The sequence below is a fragment of the Enhydra lutris genome, unplaced genomic scaffold (genome assembly GCF_002288905.1).
Source record: "Enhydra lutris kenyoni isolate GAN:26980312 unplaced genomic scaffold, ASM228890v2 scaffoldscaffold37, whole genome shotgun sequence".
Taxonomy (NCBI): domain Eukaryota; kingdom Metazoa; phylum Chordata; class Mammalia; order Carnivora; family Mustelidae; genus Enhydra; species Enhydra lutris.
Genome location: NW_019154121.1, coordinates 22,211,586 through 22,233,288, shown reverse-complemented (window position 1 = coordinate 22,233,288; position 21,703 = coordinate 22,211,586). Strand labels below are relative to the sequence as shown.

The following is a 21,703-nucleotide window of genomic DNA, read 5'->3' as shown; positions in this document are numbered from 1 at the left end:
CGGACGCGAACCTTCCCGTTAGGCACCGGGGCCGGCGTCCTGGGAGCCCTGGTCGAGGTTCTCGCAAGGGCTCACGGGTCCCCGCGCGCATGCGCAATGGCCTCGGCGCGCAGTGTCCCTCGGCACCTTCTCAGACCGACGCCGGCTTCCAGTCCCTCAGGGAGGTGGCGGAGGCGTGTGCGTGTTGGACTGACGGTTGACCCTTTAGCCAGTGCCCTAGCAAAGCTTCCTTTGCCGCCCTTCCCCTCCTCTCTTCCCCGGCTCCCAACACCCTAGCTTCGAGCCGGGGAGGGGAGGAGGACGGGGAGGCGTTCTCCAGCGTGACGCCCAGGGGCTTCCAGCTCGCCCTGAGTTGGTCCGCCCCCGGGGCGTGAGGAGGGGGCGGGGCTGCAGACTTAGGACTTGGGACTCCAGCCCCGACGCTGCCTCTGCTAGAGCCAAGCAGGCAGTCTAGTCTGGTCAGGAGCGAGCCATGACGGCGCTGCGGGGCCTCTGGCCGGAGGTGCAGGACACCTGCACCTCACTGGGGCTGATGCTGTTGCTCGTGCTGTTCATGGGGCTGGCCCGCGTGGTCACCCGGCTGCAGCTGCACAGGTTCATGATGACCCACACCTTCGTCTTGGAGTTTCTGGCCACCTTTCAGCTCTGCTGCTGCACCCATGAGCTGCAACTGCTGAGCGAGCAGGAACCCGCGCACCCCACCTGGCCGCTGACGCTAATCTACTTCTTCTCGTTGGTGCATGGCCTGACTCTGGTGGGCACCTCCAGCAACCCGTGCGGCGTGTTGATGCAGATGTTGCTGGGGGGAATGTCCCCTGAGACGGGTGCGATTAGGCTGTTGGCTCAGCTGATTGGTGCCCTGTGCAGCAGGTACTGCGTAAGCGCCTTGTGGAGCCTGGGACTGACCAAGTATCACCTCAACGAGAGGACCTTCGTTTGCAGGAATCCTATTCAAGTCGACTTACCCAAAGCGGTCATCACAGAGGCCATCTGCTCCTTTATCTTCCACAGCGCTTTGCTGCACTTCCAGGAGATCAGAACCAAGCTTCGTATCCACCTGCTGGCAGCACTCATCACCTTTTTGGTCTACGCAGGTTTGTTATTCCCACAAAACACTTGGCACCTCCGGAGCCTCTATGACCTGAGGCGCGAAGTTCTTTACCAAGATACATTTGAAACCCCTACACCTCTGCGATGCCAATATTGGTATCCCCGTTATTCTAAACATTTTGCAGCCTATTCTTTACCAGTAGTGCAGACATATAGATCCTCCATTCAGTGCTTTTTTGAACCCCCAGCAACAGGAGCCATTTCTGTGCTGAAACTGAGATCTTGTGAAATACTGCCAAGGGTTCAAATATCCTACAAAGGGATTGTTTTAATGGTAGAAAGGAAAGATAACTTATCAGCTACCTCTTTCTTCATGCTAACCTGACACTCAGACTGAAAAATGATCATGGGTACCTTTCAATTTAAAGGCACCTTAAGAAGTTGCCTTTCAATTTAAAGCACAGGCAACATGATTGGTTAATAATAAGAGTGAGGAGTAGAAATTTTGTAGTTCTGTTTCTTAGTTCTTTTTCTACAAAATTAAAACTTGATTGAAATGAAAGATGATTTTTAAAAAAGTAACTCGAGAAATCTGATGATTTCTTGCAATCCATTGGTTTACTTTGACAGATCTCAGATGCAGTGGATACCCTGGATATCCTAAAGACGACAAGGAAATCCAAAAACCCCTGAAAGTTTAATGATGAAATGTGTCATTTTAAATGATTGCAATGAAGTAGCTTCATTGGGACTATATAAAATGTTTTAGAGGCAGGAATCTAATAAAAGGAAATTAATAGTAAAGGTGTATCTTCTGCCCACTGAAAAACTATAAGTAGAAGCAAACCTCAAAAGAAAGGCTTCTAAAGGGGCACCTGGGTGGCTCAGTGGGTTAAAGCCTCTGCCTTCACCTCAGGTCATGATCTCAGGGTCCTGGGATCAAGGCCTGAGTTGGGCTCTCTGCTCATGGGGAGCCTGCTTCCTCCTCTCTCTCTCTGCCTGCCTCTCTGCCTACTTGTGATCCCTGTCTGTCATATATACAAATAAAATCTTAAAAAAAAAAAAAAAAGAAAGAAAGGCTTCTAAATATTTGGTTGACTTCCCAGGATAAAAATGAAAGACTTTCCAACCCATCTTCCATCCATTAGATATATTACTATTCTTTGTGTGTAGACACAGATGGAAATAAAGGGTAGAAGAAAGAGGGAAAGATTTCTGTATATTTCAGGGGTTGATGAATAGTCGCTTATTTATTAAAGTTTTAGGTTTGGGCTAAAGTAGAAAAATGCCCCATATATGAAGATAATCATCCCTCACAAAAAGTAATATACTTATAAAATTAATGTTTTATAGTTTTCCAGGTCATCCCAGTATGAAACCAGAGCTGAGAAACCACTGCTCTTGTCCAGACTTGTGCTGGCCAATTCGGAAGACACTAGATACATGTGATTTTTCAGATTAAAATTAACTAAAATTAAATACTTGATTCTTCAGTTGCAATAGCTTTATTTCAAGTAGTCAGTAGCCACACATGGCTAGTAGGTGCAGTATCAGTGCCAGAGACTGTTTGCTGGGGCAGAACATAATAGAAAATTGTGGATTACTACTGTTACAGAAATTAATAATCTATTATGATCTTCCTTTTCTGTCAGTGTAAGGGAGATAAGAGTATTCATTGAGTATTCATATTCATTGAATATACTAATAAGCACATAGGAAATTTATATGAGTTATATTAGTCAATCCTTAGAAAAACTCACTAATGAATAGATTTTAAGTAAAGTGAGGCTCACAAAAGTGAAATGACTTGTCCAAGCTCACACAGCTAGAATGTGCTAGAATCATGGTTCAAACTGACACTAAAGCTTATTCACATTACATTATCAGCATTTCTATACTGCAGTCCTCAAAAGTAACAAAAATATGTACATACAATTGAACATTATTCAACCATGAAAAGGAATTAAGTTCTGATAAATACTACAACATGGATGAACCTTGACAGACACAAAGGAACAAATGTTGCAGGACTCCACTTATATAAAAACCAGCATATGGGGCATGTGGGTGGCTCAGCCATTAAGCATCTGCCTTTGGCTCAGGTCATGATCCCAGGGATCCAGCCCTGCATCGTGCTCCCTGCTCAGCGGGAAGCCTGCTTCTCCCTCTCACACTCACTTTGCTTGTGTTCCCTCTCTCACTATCTTTCTTTCTGTTAAATAAAAAATAAATAAAATCTTTATTAAAAAAAAACCCCACAGCATAGGCAAATTTATAGTCAGAAAGTATAATAGAGGTTACCAGGGACTAGGGGGCAGAGAGGAGTAGGGACTTACTCTTCAATGGATACAGAGTACAGAGTTTCTGTTTGGGGTGATGGTAAAGTTTTAGAAATTGTGGTGATAGTTGAACATTGTGAATATAATTAATGACACTGAATATACCTTTAAAAATGGTTAAAATGGCATGTTTTATGTCATATACCTTAATGTAATTTTAAAAATTTTAAGTTGCAGGGCGCCTGAGTGGCTCAGTGGCTTCAGCCTCTGCCTTCGGCTCAGGTCACGATCTCAGGGTCCTGGGATCGAGCCCCGCATCGGGCTCTCTGCTCAGCGGGGAGCCTGCTTCCCCCTCTCCCTCTGCCTGCCTCTCTGCCTACTTGTGATCTCTGTGTGCCAAATAAATAAATAAAATCTTAAAAAAAAATTTAAGTTGCTAAAGGATTCTTTTGCCGAATAAGTCTGGCAAACTGGATTAAACAGATTTTTTTTTTTTTGAGATTTTATTTACTTATTTGACAGAGAGAGAGATCACAAGTAGGCAGAGCAGCAGGCAGAGAGAGAGGGGGAAGCAGGCTCCCCGCCGAGCAGAGAGCCCGATGCGGGGCTCAATTCCAGGACCCTGAGATCATGACCTGAGCCGAAGGCAGAGGCTGAAGCCACTGAGCCACCCAGGCGCCCCTAAACAGATTTTCTAATATTAAGACTTTAACAGAGGCTTTTCTATGCTGTTATATATTGTGAAACCCCAAAAGGAGGATGTGGAACAGTTTTTCAAACTTATGGAATCCTTTTGTCTAGGACTATGTAGCAGAAGAGAACACACTTTGGGTAATACTACACTAAGCCATAATTCCAAGTTATCTTCTGTGGATACATCATAACTTTAGACCAGAATTGTTCCAGACAGAATGAACTGTCTTGGGACTAGTCAAGTTTCTGTCATATCAGAGATAGGTAAGGCTTTTGTAGGAAGGATTTAAGAATGGATAGGGGAGGAAAGACAGGAGAAGGGTCAGCTAAGTCAAGTCTCATTAAAAATTACTTTGATATGTCTTCTTTTTAACTTCTTTTTTTTTTAAGATTTTATTTATTTATTTGACAGACAGAGATCACAAGTAGGCAGAGAGGCAGGCAGAGAGAGAGAGGGGGAAGCAGGCTTCCCGCTGAGCAGACAGCCAGATGCAGGGCTTGATCCCAGGACCCCGAGATCATGACCTGAGCTGAAGGCAGAGGCTTAACCCACTGAGCCACCCAGGTGCCCCTTCTTTAACTTCTAAGGTACTGTTGGTGGTAGTTTGACATGGTTGTGTCCTAGGATGTGATTTATTAACATGTTAGAGCTATAAAACTATTAATGCAGATTTTAAGTAAATCTCCTTAATTTTGATTTTGGATAATTTGGTTCAATTAACAAGGTAAAAGAGAACCGCATTCATTCTTTTTTAAGATTAATTAATTTATTTTAGAGAGAGAGTTGGGAGGGGCAGAGGGAGAGAGAAAAAAACTTTAGCAAATTCTGCACTGAGCATGGAGCCAATGAGGGGATCGATCTCAGGACCCTGAGTTCACAACCTGAACAGAAACCAAGAGTCAGATGATCAACCAACTGCGCCACCCAGGGGCCCCTGCATTCATTTTTAATTAGAGATGATCCTTGAACTTTAATTAGAGTTGATACCTTGAACAATGCAGGTGTTAGGGGCACTAAGCCCTTGCACAGTCAAAAATCCATATATAACTTTTGATTCCCCCAAATCTTAACTACTAGCCTATTGTTGACTGGAAGTCTTACCGTTAACAGTTGATTAACACATATTTTGTATGTTGTATATATTATATACTGTATTCTTCCAATAAAGTAAGTTAGGGGGGGAAAATGTTAAGAAAATCATGAGAAAATATATTTACAGTACTGTATGGTATTTATCAAAAAAATCTGCATATAAGTGTACCCATGCATCTCAAACCCATGTTGTTAAAGGGTCAATGGTAAGCACTGAAAAAAATCTGTTTTTTTATACATCTAAGTAAGTTGTCTTTATTACTGCACCTGTTCATTACCGTTATAGAATTTTTAATTATACATTGTTTTCTGATGTCTTCTTCCAACAGACAGTAAGCTTTATGAATACAGAAACTAAAATTATTTTATTCATTATAACATATAACCAGGTCTTAGCATTGTGTCACCTGTTATAAATCAAATACTCCTATTCACTTAAAAAAATCATGTAGAAAAAAATAATATATATCTGGATGTTTTATATTTCATGTCTAAGGGCTTTCAAAATAAGCCTAATAAATTGTCTGAAGAAATTGTAGTATTTTTACTTCATTTCATTATTCCATTCAGGAATTTTTGGTATCCTTCTGAATCATGAAGAATATAGGTAAGATTTTTTTGTCAAAGAAGGGAACTAAGTCCTTTAAATGTTTGCTTTTAATATAAGAACTATATGAAATAGATACTCATTTACAAATGAAAAATTGTTTCAAAGGTCCAGAACATTTATTAATGTAATGGCTAAGTGCACAGGTTTGGAGTTGTGCTGTACTCTTAGAAGAGATACTTAATTTAGGCCTCATTTCCTCATCTTTAAAATGGAGAATAATAACTGTCTATCTCGTAAGACTATTATGACGAATAGAATAACATATTTCAAGTTCTTATCCTAGTACCTGGCACAAATATCCTAGTCACTGGAAAGGGCTAGCCTCCACTCTAAATTAATTAATTAACATTCTGGCTTATACATGAGTCTTATGGTTTTAACTAGTGTCATTCTGTCCCAGTGAATTTAATTCCCTTTAAATTCCCTTGAGTAACATCAGCATCTAGAATTGCCAGATTTGAAACCTGGACTTTGACACAGTCTTTAACTGTGGTAATTTCACCAAGTTCCTGCTATCCTGTAAGACTCTTGACAATCAGCCAGCTCGGTCTTCCCATTGATATCTCCTCTTGGACATATATTATTATGTCTTCTCCCCTTCAGATGTCAATAAACAATATTTTTCAAAGATAGTTTGTTAGTCCTGTACCTGATGACTCTTTTTAAATAATTCATTTTTTTTTAAAGATTTTATTTATTTATTTGTCAGAGAGAGAGAGGGAGAGAGAGCAAGCACAGGCAGACAGAATGGCAGGCAGAGGCAGAGGAAGAAGCAGGCTCCCCGATGAGCAAGGAGCCTGATGTGGGACTCGATCCCAGGACGCTGGGATCATGACCTGAGCCGAAGGCAACTGCTTAACCAACTGAGCCACCCAGGCGTCCCTTAAATAATTCATTTTTAATTACACAATTCATGAACATATTTTGTTAAAAATTAAAACAGTAACAATGAGACCAAAAGTGCCTTTTGACTGCAATCCTCTATGCCTGTCCTCTCTCCTTCTCTGCCTAATCTTCCCACCAGGGTAGTCCTCTGCACATGTGTGTGTGTTGATGTGTTTGTGTGTGTCCTTCCAAACTCTTTATGTGATTTATTATATAAATAAGACCCTATAGAAACTATTATTTAGGTATGTTCACATTAACATAAAAGGTATCATACCTTACTTTTGCAGTTTGCTTTTCCTGATGATAGTAGTTGTTTAGTGGTATCTTGGAGACCTACCAATGTTAATCAGTAAAGAGATTTCTCTCATTATTTCAAAATACTGCACGTTATTCCAATTAATAAGCTTGTTTATTTAGCTATCTTCTTATGGACAGTCAGGTTTTTCCCAGTTCTTTGCTACTATAAACAACTTTGATATGTCTACTTGTATACAAGTATCAATAGTTCTGTACAACAGTGGGTTTTTTTTTTTAAGATTTTATTTATTTATTTGACACAGAGAGATCACAAGTAGGCAGAGGGAGGCAGAGAGGGGGAGGGGAAGCAGGCTCCCCGCTAGGCAGACAGCCGGATGCGGGGCTTGATCCCAGACCCTGAGATCATGACCTGAGCCGAAGGCAGAGGCTTAACCCACTGAGCCACCCAAATGCCCCGACAGTGGTTTTCAATAAGAACCCCACCGCCACCCCGTTGCAGGGAACATTCAGGAATGTGTGGAGACATTTTTGGTTGTTAGAGTGTTGGGGAAGATGGATGTGCTGGAATCTAGTGGGTAAGGACCAAGGAAGCTACTAAATATCCCACAATGCACAGGGCAGCCCCCAACAAAGAGCTATCTATATAATCAAAAATGTCAAAGCCAAAGCCACATGTTTGGGCTTTTTTTTTTTTTTTTTTTTTAAGATTTATTTATTTGAGAGAGAGAGAGCACACACATGAACAGGATGGGTAGAGGGAGAGGGAGACAGATTCCCAAGCAGGCTCCACAATGAGTGCAGAGCCTGACATGGGGCTTGATCTCAAGACCCTGAGATCAAGATCTGAGCCAAAACCAAGAGTCTGATGCTTAACCGACTATGCCACTCAGGAACCCCTTGGACTTCTGTTGACACAGAACCCACTCCTGATATAAACTTCTGTATCAGCTATTTTTTTCCCAAAGATTTTATTTATTTGAGCAAAAGAGAAAGCACAAGCAGGAAGAGGGGTAGCGGGAGTAGCAGACTCCCTGTTGAGCCGGAAGCCCAATACAAGGCCTGATCCCAGGACTTTGGCTGGGATCATGACCTGAGCTGAAGGCAGACACTTAACCAGTTGAGCTACCCACATGCCCCGTATATCAGCTATAGCTTAAAATCATAGTTTTTCGTGATTCTGTGGGTCAGATTGGAAATTCCTCTGAGACCATTTAGCTGGACAGTTGGTGGGGCTGGAAAAGCTTCACTTATGTGTCCAGCAGTCAGTGGCAACTGTCAGTTCTCCTCTGTGTGGCCTCTTATCTTCCAACAGCCTAGACCAGCTTACTTACGTGGTCAGGGCACTGTTCCAAGAGAGCAAAAAGTGGAAGCTGATGGGTTTTTTTGAGACCTGAACCTAGAATTCACTGTCACTTGTCATGTTCAGAATTGACATAGCATCACTTCTGCTGCGTTCTCTTTGTCGATGCAAGTTGCAAAGACAGTCCATATTCAAGAGGCGAAGGGGGGTGAGCAGCTTCCACATCACACTCAGCAGAATTGGTGATGTGAGAACTAGAAGATAGGGCAAGTGAAGTAGTTTGAATTTTAGGATGGTCTAAGACTGATGGATAGTGTTCTTAGACCTAATGGAAATAGCAAAGGCCTAATGGGAACACCAAAATAAACTAATTATGAGAGCAGTGGGTCAGTCTATTTTTACTTATGCATGTCTCAAAAAAGCACAGGTCACTTGCATTATCATAGCACATATTACACTGTAATGTAAAGACCTGTATAAGTCCTTATCTTTTGCCCATGATGTCTATTATATAGGAACTCAACAATTTTTTTATTGAACTGAAATGACCATGTACCAACCAAACAATTCTGTTGGTCCTTGGCAGTTGCAGGTTTAACATTCCAGGATTGACTATTCAAGAGTGATTCTGAACATGGTATCTTTTATAATTGCTGGGACATGAGTATGAATCATGCTGTGAGGCCTGTGTGCTAGAAAAAACTCTTAGCCATGGAGTGATCTTAGTTCACTGCTCAACACCTTCATTTTGACACAGCTTCAATATTTGCAGCCTATCAAGTATAATATCTCATTAGTGAAATCTTATGAAAGGGTTGCTTAATTTCCAATTTTACTGCATTTTATGAAGACAGCATGCTAGTGGCATATGTCAAGGTAAAATTTGTGAAGATATCAGGATATATCTCTGTGGCTGAATCAGAGGCCAATGGGTATGCCCAAGCTTCTATACAGAAGAAGTAAGAGAAATGTTACTATCTCAGGAATATTCTTAGGGTATGTTCTGAAAAGCTGAGCCACAGATCTCGTCCATTCAAAGGAAGTCTAGCCTCCTCGGCTTTTCCTTACTTGCTTGTGTGGCCAGAACTAAACTGCTAGGCTCCACGTCAGAAAGAGAACCTGGGTGCAGAGCTGGATCATGAATCCTGAAAAGTAATCAACAGAATTTGTGCTTACCTTTCACAACTATACACGATCACTTTTTTTATTTAAAAAATTTTGTAGCCACTTTATTGACATAATTCACATGCCATTCACAGTCCCTTCTTCAGGGCTCTCTCTGTTGACAAGTAAAAATGGAGCCAATGATAATACTTTGGTCCATTTTTTGTTTTCAACACAAAGGTATACTTATGCCCAAGAGGATCCTAAGGTATTGTATCCATTTTAAATGTGTTTTCATTATTTATTATTTTTTCACTTACATTGATGAATGTTAAAAGCTTGGCAGCCAAATCTCCTATTTCATAAACTTGCAGGACCAATAATAGAACAGATTAACTTTCAATATGCATTCTGTAATATATAGGAAAAGCACTGGATTAAAACTCAATGTCCTAGCACATCATAATGTATAATCTATTTTTATATTCTATAATATGTCAGGTGATTCTGCAAAGGAAGATTATAGCATGAGAACACTTAAACACCTAAAATAAAGTAGTTACAAGAAAATGCAAAATACATGGTTTGGTATCACTCTGCTTAAAATGTATTACAGGAGGAAGTCTAACAGGAGCAGTATTTAATCCAGCTTTGGCACTTTCACTGCATTTCAAGTGTTTTGATGAAGCGTTCCTTCGGTTTTTTATAGTATATTGGCTCGCTCCTTCTTTAGGTAAGCATATTTTTATTAATATGATTACAAAATTAGGGTATCTTAAAATGATATGCAATGTCACTTTAACATGTCAATTTCCAAAACCAGAATAGGGACAAAAAAGAAAATGAAAAAGGTAGTTAACATACCTGAAATAATACTTTATTTAACAGTATCCTTTAAAACTTTTTTCTTCAAAGAAATAGAGTTATCTAGTTAAGGGTAGTCATTTTCAGGTATGATACCACTTTAAGAAACTCTCAGATATATAGACCAAAAAACTGAGGAGTGATTCCTTCCATTAAAAAAAAATTTCTTACTAAAGGGAATTTCTTTTTTCAAATTTGTGAGTTCCAGATAAAATACTGTTTAGCTCATTTGACTCATTTTGCAAAAGAGCATCTCATGAAACAATGGATAACTATAATAAGTATAGTTTAAAAATTATCTACAGTTGCATTCCTGTTATTTCTATCTGGATCAGATATATGAAACTTCTCTTACTTATAATATGCATTTCTTTTTATAGTTATCAGCATTTCTTGATTTTGTTTAGATACCTCTTAGAAGCCTGATTATACATTGTAACTATAAATGATTGTGAGGATGCCTGGCCTTTATTAGTTCATTATTTTTATCCACTTTTAGCATTTTGTTTCTTGTTGCTCATTTCTGTTTAAATTCTGTTAATTTGGGGGCACCTGGGTGGCTCAGTGGGTTGAAGCCTCTGCCTTCGGCTCAGGTCATGTTCCCAGGGTTCTGGGATCGAGCCCCACGTCGGGCTCTCTGCTTAGCAGGGAGCCTGCTTCCTCCTCTCTTTCTCTCTGTCTGCCTCTCTGCCTACTTGTGATCTCTATCTGTTAAATAAATAATAAAAAAATCTTAAAAAAAAATAAATTGTTAATTTAAAAACATTTTTAAAAATTAGGGTACGTATACAAGGGAACATTGGCACAATATGTTTGAACACCCAGCACACTTAACTCCTCGCATTCACCTTCCATGCCTTTATTTCACAATTAAGACCTATTTTGCTCCGTAATAATATCAGTGGACCTAAACATGAAAAATATCGGAAAAAGTTTGTATTTTAAAATGCTAACAATGGCAGCTATTTTTCAGTTCTAAAGATTGCTAGTGTTTTCTAATAACTTTTTAAAATTTTCTCTTGATTTTTAAAAAATATTTACTTATTTGTTTGTTTGTCAGAGAGAGAGAGAGCACACAAGCAGGGGGGAGCAGCAGGCAGAGGGAGAAGCAGGCTCCCCGCTGAGCAAGGAGCCCAATGTGGGTCAGAGGAGTGAGTAACTCTTGATCTTGGGGTTCATAAGTTTGAGCCCCATGTTGGGTATAGAGATTACTTAAAAAAAAAAACAAACCTTTAAAAAAAGAATTATATCGGGGTGCCTGGGTGGCTCAGTGGGTTAAGCTGCTGCCTTTGGCTCAGGTCATGATCTCAGGGTCCTGGGATCGAGTCCCGCGTCGGGCTCTTTGCTCAGCAGGGAGCCTGCTTCCCTCTCTCTCTCTCTCTGCCTGCCTCTCCATCTACTTGTGATCTCTCTCTGTCAAATAAATAAATAAAATCTTTAAAAAAAAATAAATAAAAGGAAAAAAAATCAGACTGACACTTCCTTTTTTTAAAAGTAATCTCTATACCCAACATGGGGCTCAAACTCACATCCCTAAGATTGAGGCACATGCTGTATGGACCAAGCCAGCTAGGCACCCCCAGAAAACACAGCTTAAAGCAAAAAGTCATGCAGGTGCCTGACTGTCTCAGTGGAACATGTGACTCTTGATTTCAGGGTTTTAAGTTCAAACCCCATGGTGGGTGTAGAGATTACTTTTTTTTTTTTTTAGATTTTATTTATTTATTTATTTGACAAAGATCACAAGAAGGCAGAAAAGCAGGCAGAGAGAGAGGGGGAAGCAGGCTCTCTGCTGAACAGAGAGCCCGGTGCAAGGCTTGATCCCAGGACCCTGAGATCATGACCTGAGCCAAAGGCAGAGGTTTAACCCACTGAGCTACCCAGGTGCCCCCTGTAGAGATTACTTTTTTTAAATCTTTAAAAAATTGTTTTCTAGCCCAAATCATTTAATAAATTCTTCCTGGAAGAACATACTGGAAAAAAGTCTCATGATAGAAAAAAGAGGAGAAATTACTTCTGCTCCTTTTAAAAATGTACAGACCAGAGAGTAGTAGGGTGGGGAAAGAGACTACATTCTGTTCATGTTAGTATAGTCCAGATAGGAAGGTAACATTACTTGTAGCTATTACTGAAACATTTTATGGAACCACTTACCCCCAAAAATCCGAACACCCAAAGAAAAATGTATTTGTTTCTTCATATTCAAGGAATCTTTTATAAATAGCATTGGGATTAAACTTTTTAGCAATTATCTCTGGCCCTAATTGACTTGTTGAAAATATACAAAAATTCTTTGTTGGCCTAAGGATTTCCCAGCTTTTTCCAAATAGACTTAACTAAAACTTCTTATAGCTCTTGGTTTAAAGAGGTTTGTTCCTACACTTGTTTAAGAGGTTTAGGAATGAAAAGCAATACAAGAATCCAATACAAGAATAGATGTAGATAAAAGACATATGTGAATAAATGGCACTTTTTAGAATACTGAATTCCAATTTGACATTAGATTTTGTCATTCATTGAAGTTACGTTTCCATTGGCAAAACAAACAAAAAAAAAATGGCATCAAATGAAGCTAACACTAAACTATAGGAAGGATGGGAAAAATAAGAAATTATAGTTATAGGGGCACCCGGCTGGCTCAGTAGCGCATTCGACTCTTGATTGATCTTGTGGTTGTGAGTTCAAGCCCCATGTTGGGTTTGGAGATTACTTAGAAATAAAATCTTATGGAGCATCTGGGTGGCTCAGTCAGTTAAGTGTCCAACTCTTGATCTCAGCTCAGGTCTTGATCTTAGGGTCCTGAGATCAGGTCCTACATTGTGCTCCACACTGGGCATGGAGCCTACTTAATAAAGAAAATAAAATCTTAAAGAAATTTTATTTTTACAAGAGTCCTTCAAACAGCCAAATAAAAGAGCGTCAAATAAACAAAACCCTGTTGAAGCTACATTAGGTGATGCCACTGAGTGAGACAGAGGAGTCATCCCAAGATATCTTTCCCTTCTTGACCAAGCAGGGAGCAAACTATTCTTAGAAGCCATACTCCTTGTTTTTCTTGTTTCTCTTCATAGCAGAGATAATTATAATTTTTCTAATGGCTCTTGCCGTCTAAAATTAATTTAAAATAGTAGAAATATGCGGCGCCTGGGTGGCTCAGTGGGTTAAAGCCTCTGCCTTTGGCTCAGGTCATGATCTCAGGGTCCTGGGATTGAGCCCCGCATCGGGCTCTCTGCTCAGCAGGGAACCTGCTTCCCTTCCTCTCTCTCTGCCTGACTCTCTGCCTACTTGTGATCTCTGTCAAATGAATAAATAAAATCTTTAAAAAAAATAAAATAAAAAAATAAAATAGTAGAAATGTGACAATAATAATGCATATAGAATTAAGTCTGTAGGGGTGCCTTAGTGACTCAGTAAGTTAAGCACCTGCCTTTGACTCAGGTCATGATCCTGGGGTCCTGGGACTGAGCCCTGCATTGGGCTCCCTGCTCAGTGGGGAGTCTGCTGCTCCCTCTCCCTCTGCTGCTCTCCCTGCTTGTGCTCTATCTCAAATAAATAAAAAATTTTTAAAAATTAATTCTCTAGTTTACATATTTCATATAATGAAAAATTTTTTGGAAAACATTTTCAATGTAATTATCTTATGCTCTAGCTCTGACTTTATATAAAGAAAATGTCAAATTTTGTGGGTCAGTTAACATATAGGTTGTTTCTTTTTTTTTTTTTTTTTCATTTAAAGCCTGTGGTTGCAAAACAGACTCATCTTTCAAAGGTGTGTTAAGCTATCCAAATCCTAGTCAAACGAGGAGTAAAAAAATATCAAATCTGCATGTGACAAAAACTCATTCTTAGTCTGAGTTTAAACTAATTTAGAACTTTAAGCCTAAATATGTTGAGATAAAAATATTAATTATTGCAGACATCCCTTTTTTTTTTTAAATATTTTATTTATTTATTTGACAGAGATCACAAGTAGTCAGAGAGGCAGGCAGAGACAGAGAGAGAGAGAAAGGAGGAAGCAGGCTCTCTGTCAAGCAGAGAGCCCGATGTGGGACTCAATCCCAGGACCCTGAGATCATGACCTGAGCCAAAGGCAGAGGCTTAACCCACTGAGCCACCCAGGTGCCCCCAGACATTCCTTTCAGGACAGTGATTTGAGCCTTATGGCTGTCTCCTCCAGCCCTATTTCCCCACCAAAAAATTAACCAATAGCCACATGCTAGATTTATCTGGTGTGACCTCAAAAATGAATATTTACTAATATATGACACTTTACTTTTTACAAATTTTCTTTTTTTAGAAAAAAATATTTTATGTATTCATTTGAGAGAAAGAGAGAGGGAAAGAGTGGGGGAAGGGGCAGAGGGAGACCGGGAGAGAGGCTCTCAAGCAGACCCCATGCCAAGCATGGAGCCCAACATGGGGCTTGATCCCAGTCGGATGGTCAACTGACTGAGACAGGCAGGTGCCCCTCATATTTTCTATTTAAGATATAAAAGTTCAGCACTGAAATTTTGTTTTAGACATTTTGCTTAGAATAGCTCTAAAAGCTATTAATACTGTGACTGATGAGGAAAAAAAGAGAAGGAAGAAAGAAGTGTGTGAGCATTCCAAATGAAAACTCAAGAGTGCTTTCAGTTGCCTTATACTCCCAGTATATACATCTCTGAGGCATGAAAGGACACAGTGTTGCTATTTTAGAACTAAATCCAGGGTTTCTCACTCAAGAAGTCAGTAATGGAGCCAGAACTAGAACTCCAGATCTATTTGTCCTTTCAATTCACTGTTTAGGTCCTTCTGGTTATACCAGGTACATACTGTTTTTAAGGACTCATGGTTGAGGAAAAATGTGAGAATGTTATATTAAAAAATATCCATGTGTTTCATGTAGAATTGATGCAGCTAATTCTTTTAAACATAGATTTCCAAATCTCTAGGTATATAATCTTAAATTATAGACACTGAGTGATTATCAACTTCCTTAGATTGTTTTTATTTTACTCTATTTTGTCTTTCAGGTATATTGTTGATGATTTTGATGTTCAGCTTTTTCCTCCCATGGCTGTATAACAACCATACAATTAATAAAAAGGAATAACTATTCCAAAAGACTCAAACTAAGTTACAGGACAGTCAAGCTGGATGTGATAAAGATTTTATCACCTCATATTCAACATACTGGCTGCATTGGACTCATCAATGTTTAGCTTCCTCTGAGGAGGTGCCTTGTAGTTGTCATCACTGGAACTTAAAAAACCCAATTACTGTGAAAAGGAGATATCCTGTGTTTCTCAGTTAAGACTTGTTCTTGTGACTGTGTATTAAATGCTGCTAGAAAAAACATTAGGGGTACCTGGATGCCTCAGTTGGTTGAGTGTCCGACTCTTGGTTTTGGCTCAGGTCATGATCTCAGGGTCATGAGATCAAGCCCTGCGTTGGGCTCCACGCTCAGCGACGAGTCTGCTTGGGATTCTTCCTCTCCCTCTCCCCTCCCCCAGCTCTGTCTCTCTCTAAGTAAAAAAATAAATCTTTTTTAAAAAAAGACTCATTATGTTAAATATACATCTCAAGTGATAATTATTAATTTTGACAAAAAAAGAAGCACAGGTTGAGAAGGGAAGGGAGGTGATAATAGGACCAAAGAAGAGTATGTATCAAATCTGACCTGAATGAACAGGATTATTAGCCAAAGTAGGACCAGTCATGCTTACAGACCTAGAGAGGATAGATTTCAGCCATTATGTCACACAATGATACCATCAGCAGTGTCATCTATCAACAGGAAAGTTCCTTTTGGAAATAGATTATATATCCACTCATATTTGAGTGGTTTCTTAAATTTTAAATATACTCTAATCTAAAATATTTTTTCTAAATAGACAATCTCACTAGCTTTAGGCAAGTTGTTATCCCTTAACAGAATAAAACAAACTGCCCATACAAAGTCAAGAGGTAAGCTTTTCACATTCTCATTTGATTCTAACAGCTGCCTTATGTAGCAGGTAGGGCATGTATTTTTAATCTCCATTTTACAGATAAGGAAACTAAGTCCAGACGGTTTTGCGGCCCTGAGGTCAAAAAGAGCCAAATACAATCCTTAGACTTCTATTTCAATACAAAAAAACTTCTCAGTTATCATTATGATTAAAGTAAAATTGAAGGTTTTTAAGCAACATTAAAGATTTTATAATGTTAAAATTTATTTAGGAATTAACTAGTTTTTTGTTTTGTTTTGTTGGGCTTAAAGAGCCTCTAAGTTTTCTTTCATTAGAAGCTTCCTTTTATCATATGAGGTCTACTTTTCATTAAAAATTCTGGCTATAAAGTTAAGTGTGTTTTTCTTCCAAGGAAATTCCATTATGAGGGTTAGAATTGAAAGTAAAAAAATGTGGGGTGAAATCAGATATGTTTGAGTAATAATCAAACAACTGATAAACTGTCAGGTAATTTAAGTGCTGTTTGATGATCAGCTGGTCAAAGTCACTCCCTTTACACCTGCAGATTGGACTGAACGGTAGCAGATGACCCAGCAAGGCAGCCAGGTTGAGAATCATGGACTTTGACTCATGAACTTACAAATACTAGTCTTTATTTTAAAAAGCACAGTTCATAAAATTGTGATGAATAAATACAGTTTATTTGGTCTGCACAATATTTTAAAATAAGTAAATAAAAAGCTAGTGTTGTAGTTTTTTCACACAAAAATCCAGTTCTGGATCCTCAAAAAGAAATCCCAAAGATCTGGCAATACTAGGCCTGAATCCTGTCATGGCAACATAAAATAAAGGTTGTTCCCTTTAAAATGATCCCACTGCCACTCCCTATGTCTTCCAAACATGGAGCTGTGTTTCAACTACTATTTCATGAGACTCTGTGGTTTAAGAAAAATGAGTATTAATTTGTGAAAACACCCAGCCCTCTACACGTGTCAGAATTTGAGACTATGGGGCGCCTGGGTGGCTCAGTGGGTTAAAACCTTTGCCTTCGGCTCAGGTCATGGTCTCGGGGTCCTGGGATCGAGCCCTGCATCGGGCTCTCTGCTCGGCAGGGAGCCTGCTTCCTCCTCTCTCTCCCTCTGCCTGCCTCTCTGTCTACTTGTGATCTATGTATGTCAAATACATAAATAAAATCTTAAAAAAAAAAAAAGAATTTGAGACTATAGATGACAGTGCTACCCTGCAGCCCTCTGAAATGGTAGCTCTTTTCTCCACACCACCTCTGATACCACTGGGCCTGGAGGTGGAACAGGTTCCTCTTTCTTCATGGCTGCTTGCCTCTGTTCCCTCCATTAAAAACCTGTCATCAGACCATGCCCTCCACCACCTGGATACTTCTAACTGCAATTTTCTACCCTCTATTGCCCTCAGTTCCCCCAGGTCCTTTAAGAACTTCGTTCCTGTTCAACCTCAGCCTCTACACCACCACTCCTGTTACAGTTCTTGAGGATTCCAATACCCACAAAGATGATTCTTCCAGTGTCTTGGCTTCCCAGTTCATTGGCTGAACCTGAAAGGCTTTTCAATATTTTTTCTTCTGTTCTGCCTCAGCTACAACTTTTGGTCATAACCTTAAGCTTGTTATTACCAGTAACTCAGACTCTTCTATAATCTCAAACCTCTAACCACTAATAATTGTAGTCACACTTTTGTGAAGATAAATTGCTGCACCATCCTCATATTTGCACTACATACTATAAAGGCTCACACTGCTATATTTTTGGTTAACCAATATTTGCTTTTCTTCATAATCCTGTCAACTATTTACCACTGCTATTGATATGCCTGATGCAACCACCCCTTCCTCCTTTTCTAACCTGTTGCAAGCCTCAAAACTAGATACTCAAGTATATTGGACCTGTCTGTAAAGTAGGAATAGAGACTTGCAGGGAAGGCCAAAAGGTCCTATGAGGAAAATGCATACATTTCATCACATCTATTTTAATTGCTCAGCAGATTTTTAAATTTCAGATTTCTCAGATATATTCTAAGTGTCAGTTAACACCTATCTGCAGCTTCTTCTTTCTGTTAAGAATTATTGCTGCAGGGGTGCCTGGATGGTTCAGTGGGTTAAAGCCTCTGCCTTCGGCTCAGGTCACGATCCCAGGGTCCTGGGATCAAGCCCCACATCGGGCTCTCTGGTCAGCAGGGAGCCTACTTCCCCCTCTCTCTCTGCCTGCCCCTCTGCCCACTTGTGATGTCTGTCAAATAAATAAAATCTTAAAAAAAAAAAAGAATTATTGCTGTAATAATTATTGTGTAATAATTAACATTTTTGAGCCATTTTCTAGGCACTGTTGTTCTAACTATATTCATGATTCATACGATCTTAAAAGTAGTAATTTAAATCTTAAGAATTAGCCTCCAGACACTTCTATTTAGCCTTCTTATCCCTGGGTTATATACTTCTATTTTCTTTATCTCTTTTTTAAGATTTTATTTTATTTTTTTTTTTTTAAGATTTTATTTATTTATTTGACAGAGAGAGATCACAAGCAGGCAGAGAGGCAGGCAGAGAGAGAGGAGGAAGCAGGCTCCCTGCTGAGCAGAGAGCCCGATGCGGGGCTCGATCCCAGGACCCTGAGATGATGACCTGAGCCGAAGGCAGTGGCTTAACCCACTGAGCCACCCAGGCGCCCCTAAGATTTTATTTTTAACTAATCTCTATACCCAACATGGGGCTCAAACTCACAACCCTAAGATCAAGAATTGCACACTCCACTGACTGAGCCAGCCAGGTGCCATATTCCCTTTATCTTCTTGAAATTATGTTAATAACAAAAATTCTGACTAGGTTCACTGCTCTCCCAAGTTTTTCTGAATTCTCATCTGAAATTATGAAGATCTCCAAATTACATACTGGTTTTACTTATGTATATATAAGCAGAGTGAGATGCTAGGGAAAATGTTTGTTTCAGCTCCTTTGTCAAAGAATGGCAATAATTCTATTAGAATCCTTGTAAGGGATTTGCTTGGAATTATTTCCTATTAGCCACAGAGGATGGGTACTAGATACAGAGTCATCCATTCTAGAATTTCTTTTCAAACAGGATTTCCACAAGAATTAGCTACATAGTAAGGATACTATCTGAAATCCTGCAGGTAAATAAAATTCTATCTAAAGTATCTAGTATCAGGGTGCCTGGGCAGCTTAGTCAGTTGAGGGTCCAGCTTATGATTTCAGTTCAGGTCATGATCTCATGAGTCATGAAATAAAGGCCCCACCCCCACCCACCCACCCAGAGGCTCCACGCTCAGTGGTGAGTCTGCTTGAGATTCTCTCTTCCTCTGCCCCTCTCCCTCCTCATGCTCTTGCACTCTTTCTCTCTCTAATAAATAAATCTTAAGGAGCACCTGGGTGGCTCTGTTGGGTAAGCTGAAACTCTTTACTGGGATCATGGGATTAAACGGCTCCATACTCAGCTTGGAGTCGGCTGGAGATACTCTTTCCCCACTCTACTCTGCCCCACCCACCCACCAATATTCTCACGCTTTCTCTCTGGAAATAAATAAATAATAACTTTAAAAATCTAGTACATCTCTGAACAATGAGTAATCACACTTGTGTTCTTCTAAAAGTAAAAGGCTATATACCATGACCATCTATGCATCATCTCTCATCTTTACCAGTACTGACAAAGATCCTAACAAGATTTCAAAATACACAAATGTACAAAGATTTAAACAAGCTTATTTGAAAAGTATTAATATCTGACAAACTGATCTGAGGGAGGAGAAAACTCACTGAGATCATTTTAATGAATATATTTTTTATTTTCTTGTATTTTTAAGATTTTATGTAATCTTTTTATGTAAAGATTTTATGCTCTACCAACTAAGCCAGCCAAGTGCTCCTATGAACACATTTTTTAAACAACAGAATTTAGAACAGATGACTACTAACACAAGCTTTTATGGATAGTTTAGATGGCTCACATTATGGGGGGAAAATCTCCATGGCTTTTCTTTAAATTTCCTCTACATCAAGAAATAGGAAGAAAATCATTACAGTAACATTAAAATTAAGCTCAGATAAAAAAAAATTAAGCTCAGATAGAATCAAGAAATGTTGGCTTGGCTGAGCATTATGAATTTCATTTTTATGAAGTCTGACCTGATCTTTCTTTTTCACCTATTTTCTCAGTTATAGGTACAACTAATATTATAGAATGTTACAGCTGAATCTCTGAAAGTCATTTGTCTAGTTGCCTCATTTTACAGATGAGGAAACAGGTCCAGAGAGATTTAAATACCCTGTCTGACAAGCCAGAACTAGATGCTTGGTCTCCTGCATCTTATATGACTGCATTACCCATAATACCAAGCTGACCACAGCAGTGCCTATAGGAAACAGTGCACAGAATCTCTTCAACATTTTTTCAATATTATCAGAGCACTTTATTACTTCACCAAAAGTCATGATGACAAGTTTCTATGACTTTAAAAAAGGACCTAAATGGAATTTCTAAGATTAGCCAATGAGAATACCCTGACTTTACTGAAGAAGAAGTAAATGTCTAGGATAGAATATGAATGCTGCTGAGACTGAGAGCAGATAAATTTGGGAACTTCCTGTGCTGTTCGCTGAAATTTTAACATTTAAAATCCTGCAGTTAAGAGAGAATTTGTTTCCTTGCTACTGCTGATAGATGGTAAGGCTATATGGTATTTTGGAGCACAGGCTTAAAAATCCCAGCTCACTATGTATATGACCTTAAGTGTTATTTTAGCTCTCTCCATAGTTTCCTCATCTTTAAAACAGGATAATAAAAGCACCTATACCTCATAAGACAATTAAGAATGTTCTATGGGGGACGCCTGGGTGGCTCAGTTGGTTAAGCAGCTGCCTTCGGCTCAGGTCATGATCCTAGCGTCCTGGGATCGAGTCCCACATCGGGCTCCTTGCTCGGCGGGAAGCCTGCTTCTCCCTCTGCCTCTGCCTGCCTTTCTGTCTGCCTGTGCTCGCTTTCTCTCCCTCTCTCTCTGACAAATAATAATAAAAAAAAAAAATCTTAAAAAAAAAAAAAAAAAAAAAAGAATGTTCTATGGAGGGGCACTTGGGTGGCTCAGTGGGTTAAAGCCTCTGCCTTCAGCTCAGGTCATGATCCCAGGGTCCTGGGATCGAGCCCCACATGGGGCTCTCTGCTCAGTGGGGAGCCTGCTTACTCCTCTCTCTCTGCCTGCCTCTCTGCCTACTTGTGATCTCTGTCTGCCAAATAAATAAATAAATAAAATAAATAAATCAAATCTTAAAAAAATAAAAAATAAAAAAGAATGTTATATGTATATGTATATAAAGAATCCAACACAACGGATGATACAGAGAAGGCCTCAGTCAACTTCAGTTTCCAAGTGGCCCTTTTCTTGCCTACTGTAACAAATTCAGTATTTCTGAGAGTCTGGTCAGAAAAAGGACAATCAGCTTTTTTTCAGTCTACCATGAAGGATGACAGAAACCAAGTGAAAGTGCTGAAAAGGACACTGGACATGTGTTCTTTTAGTGGTCATGAACTGAAATTTAGTCACTTATTAGCCAAGTGATTCTGAATAGCTTTTCTAACCATATTTTTA

The 21,703-nt window shown here is 39.4% G+C and overlaps 1 protein-coding gene across 1 annotated transcript; it reads left to right on the top strand.

The window, feature by feature from the left end:
• The first annotated feature begins 286 nt into the window (after window positions 1-286).
• On the top strand, window positions 287-15,509 carry LOC111154492 (aquaporin 11). The gene is made up of 3 exons (XM_022514105.1): window positions 287-1,094; window positions 9,892-10,008; window positions 15,155-15,509. The coding sequence occupies exons 1-3, from the start codon at window positions 473-475 to the stop codon at window positions 15,232-15,234; spliced, it is 819 nt and encodes a 272-aa protein (XP_022369813.1). The 5' UTR covers window positions 287-472; the 3' UTR covers window positions 15,235-15,509.
• Window positions 15,510-21,703: the final 6,194 nt, after the last annotated feature.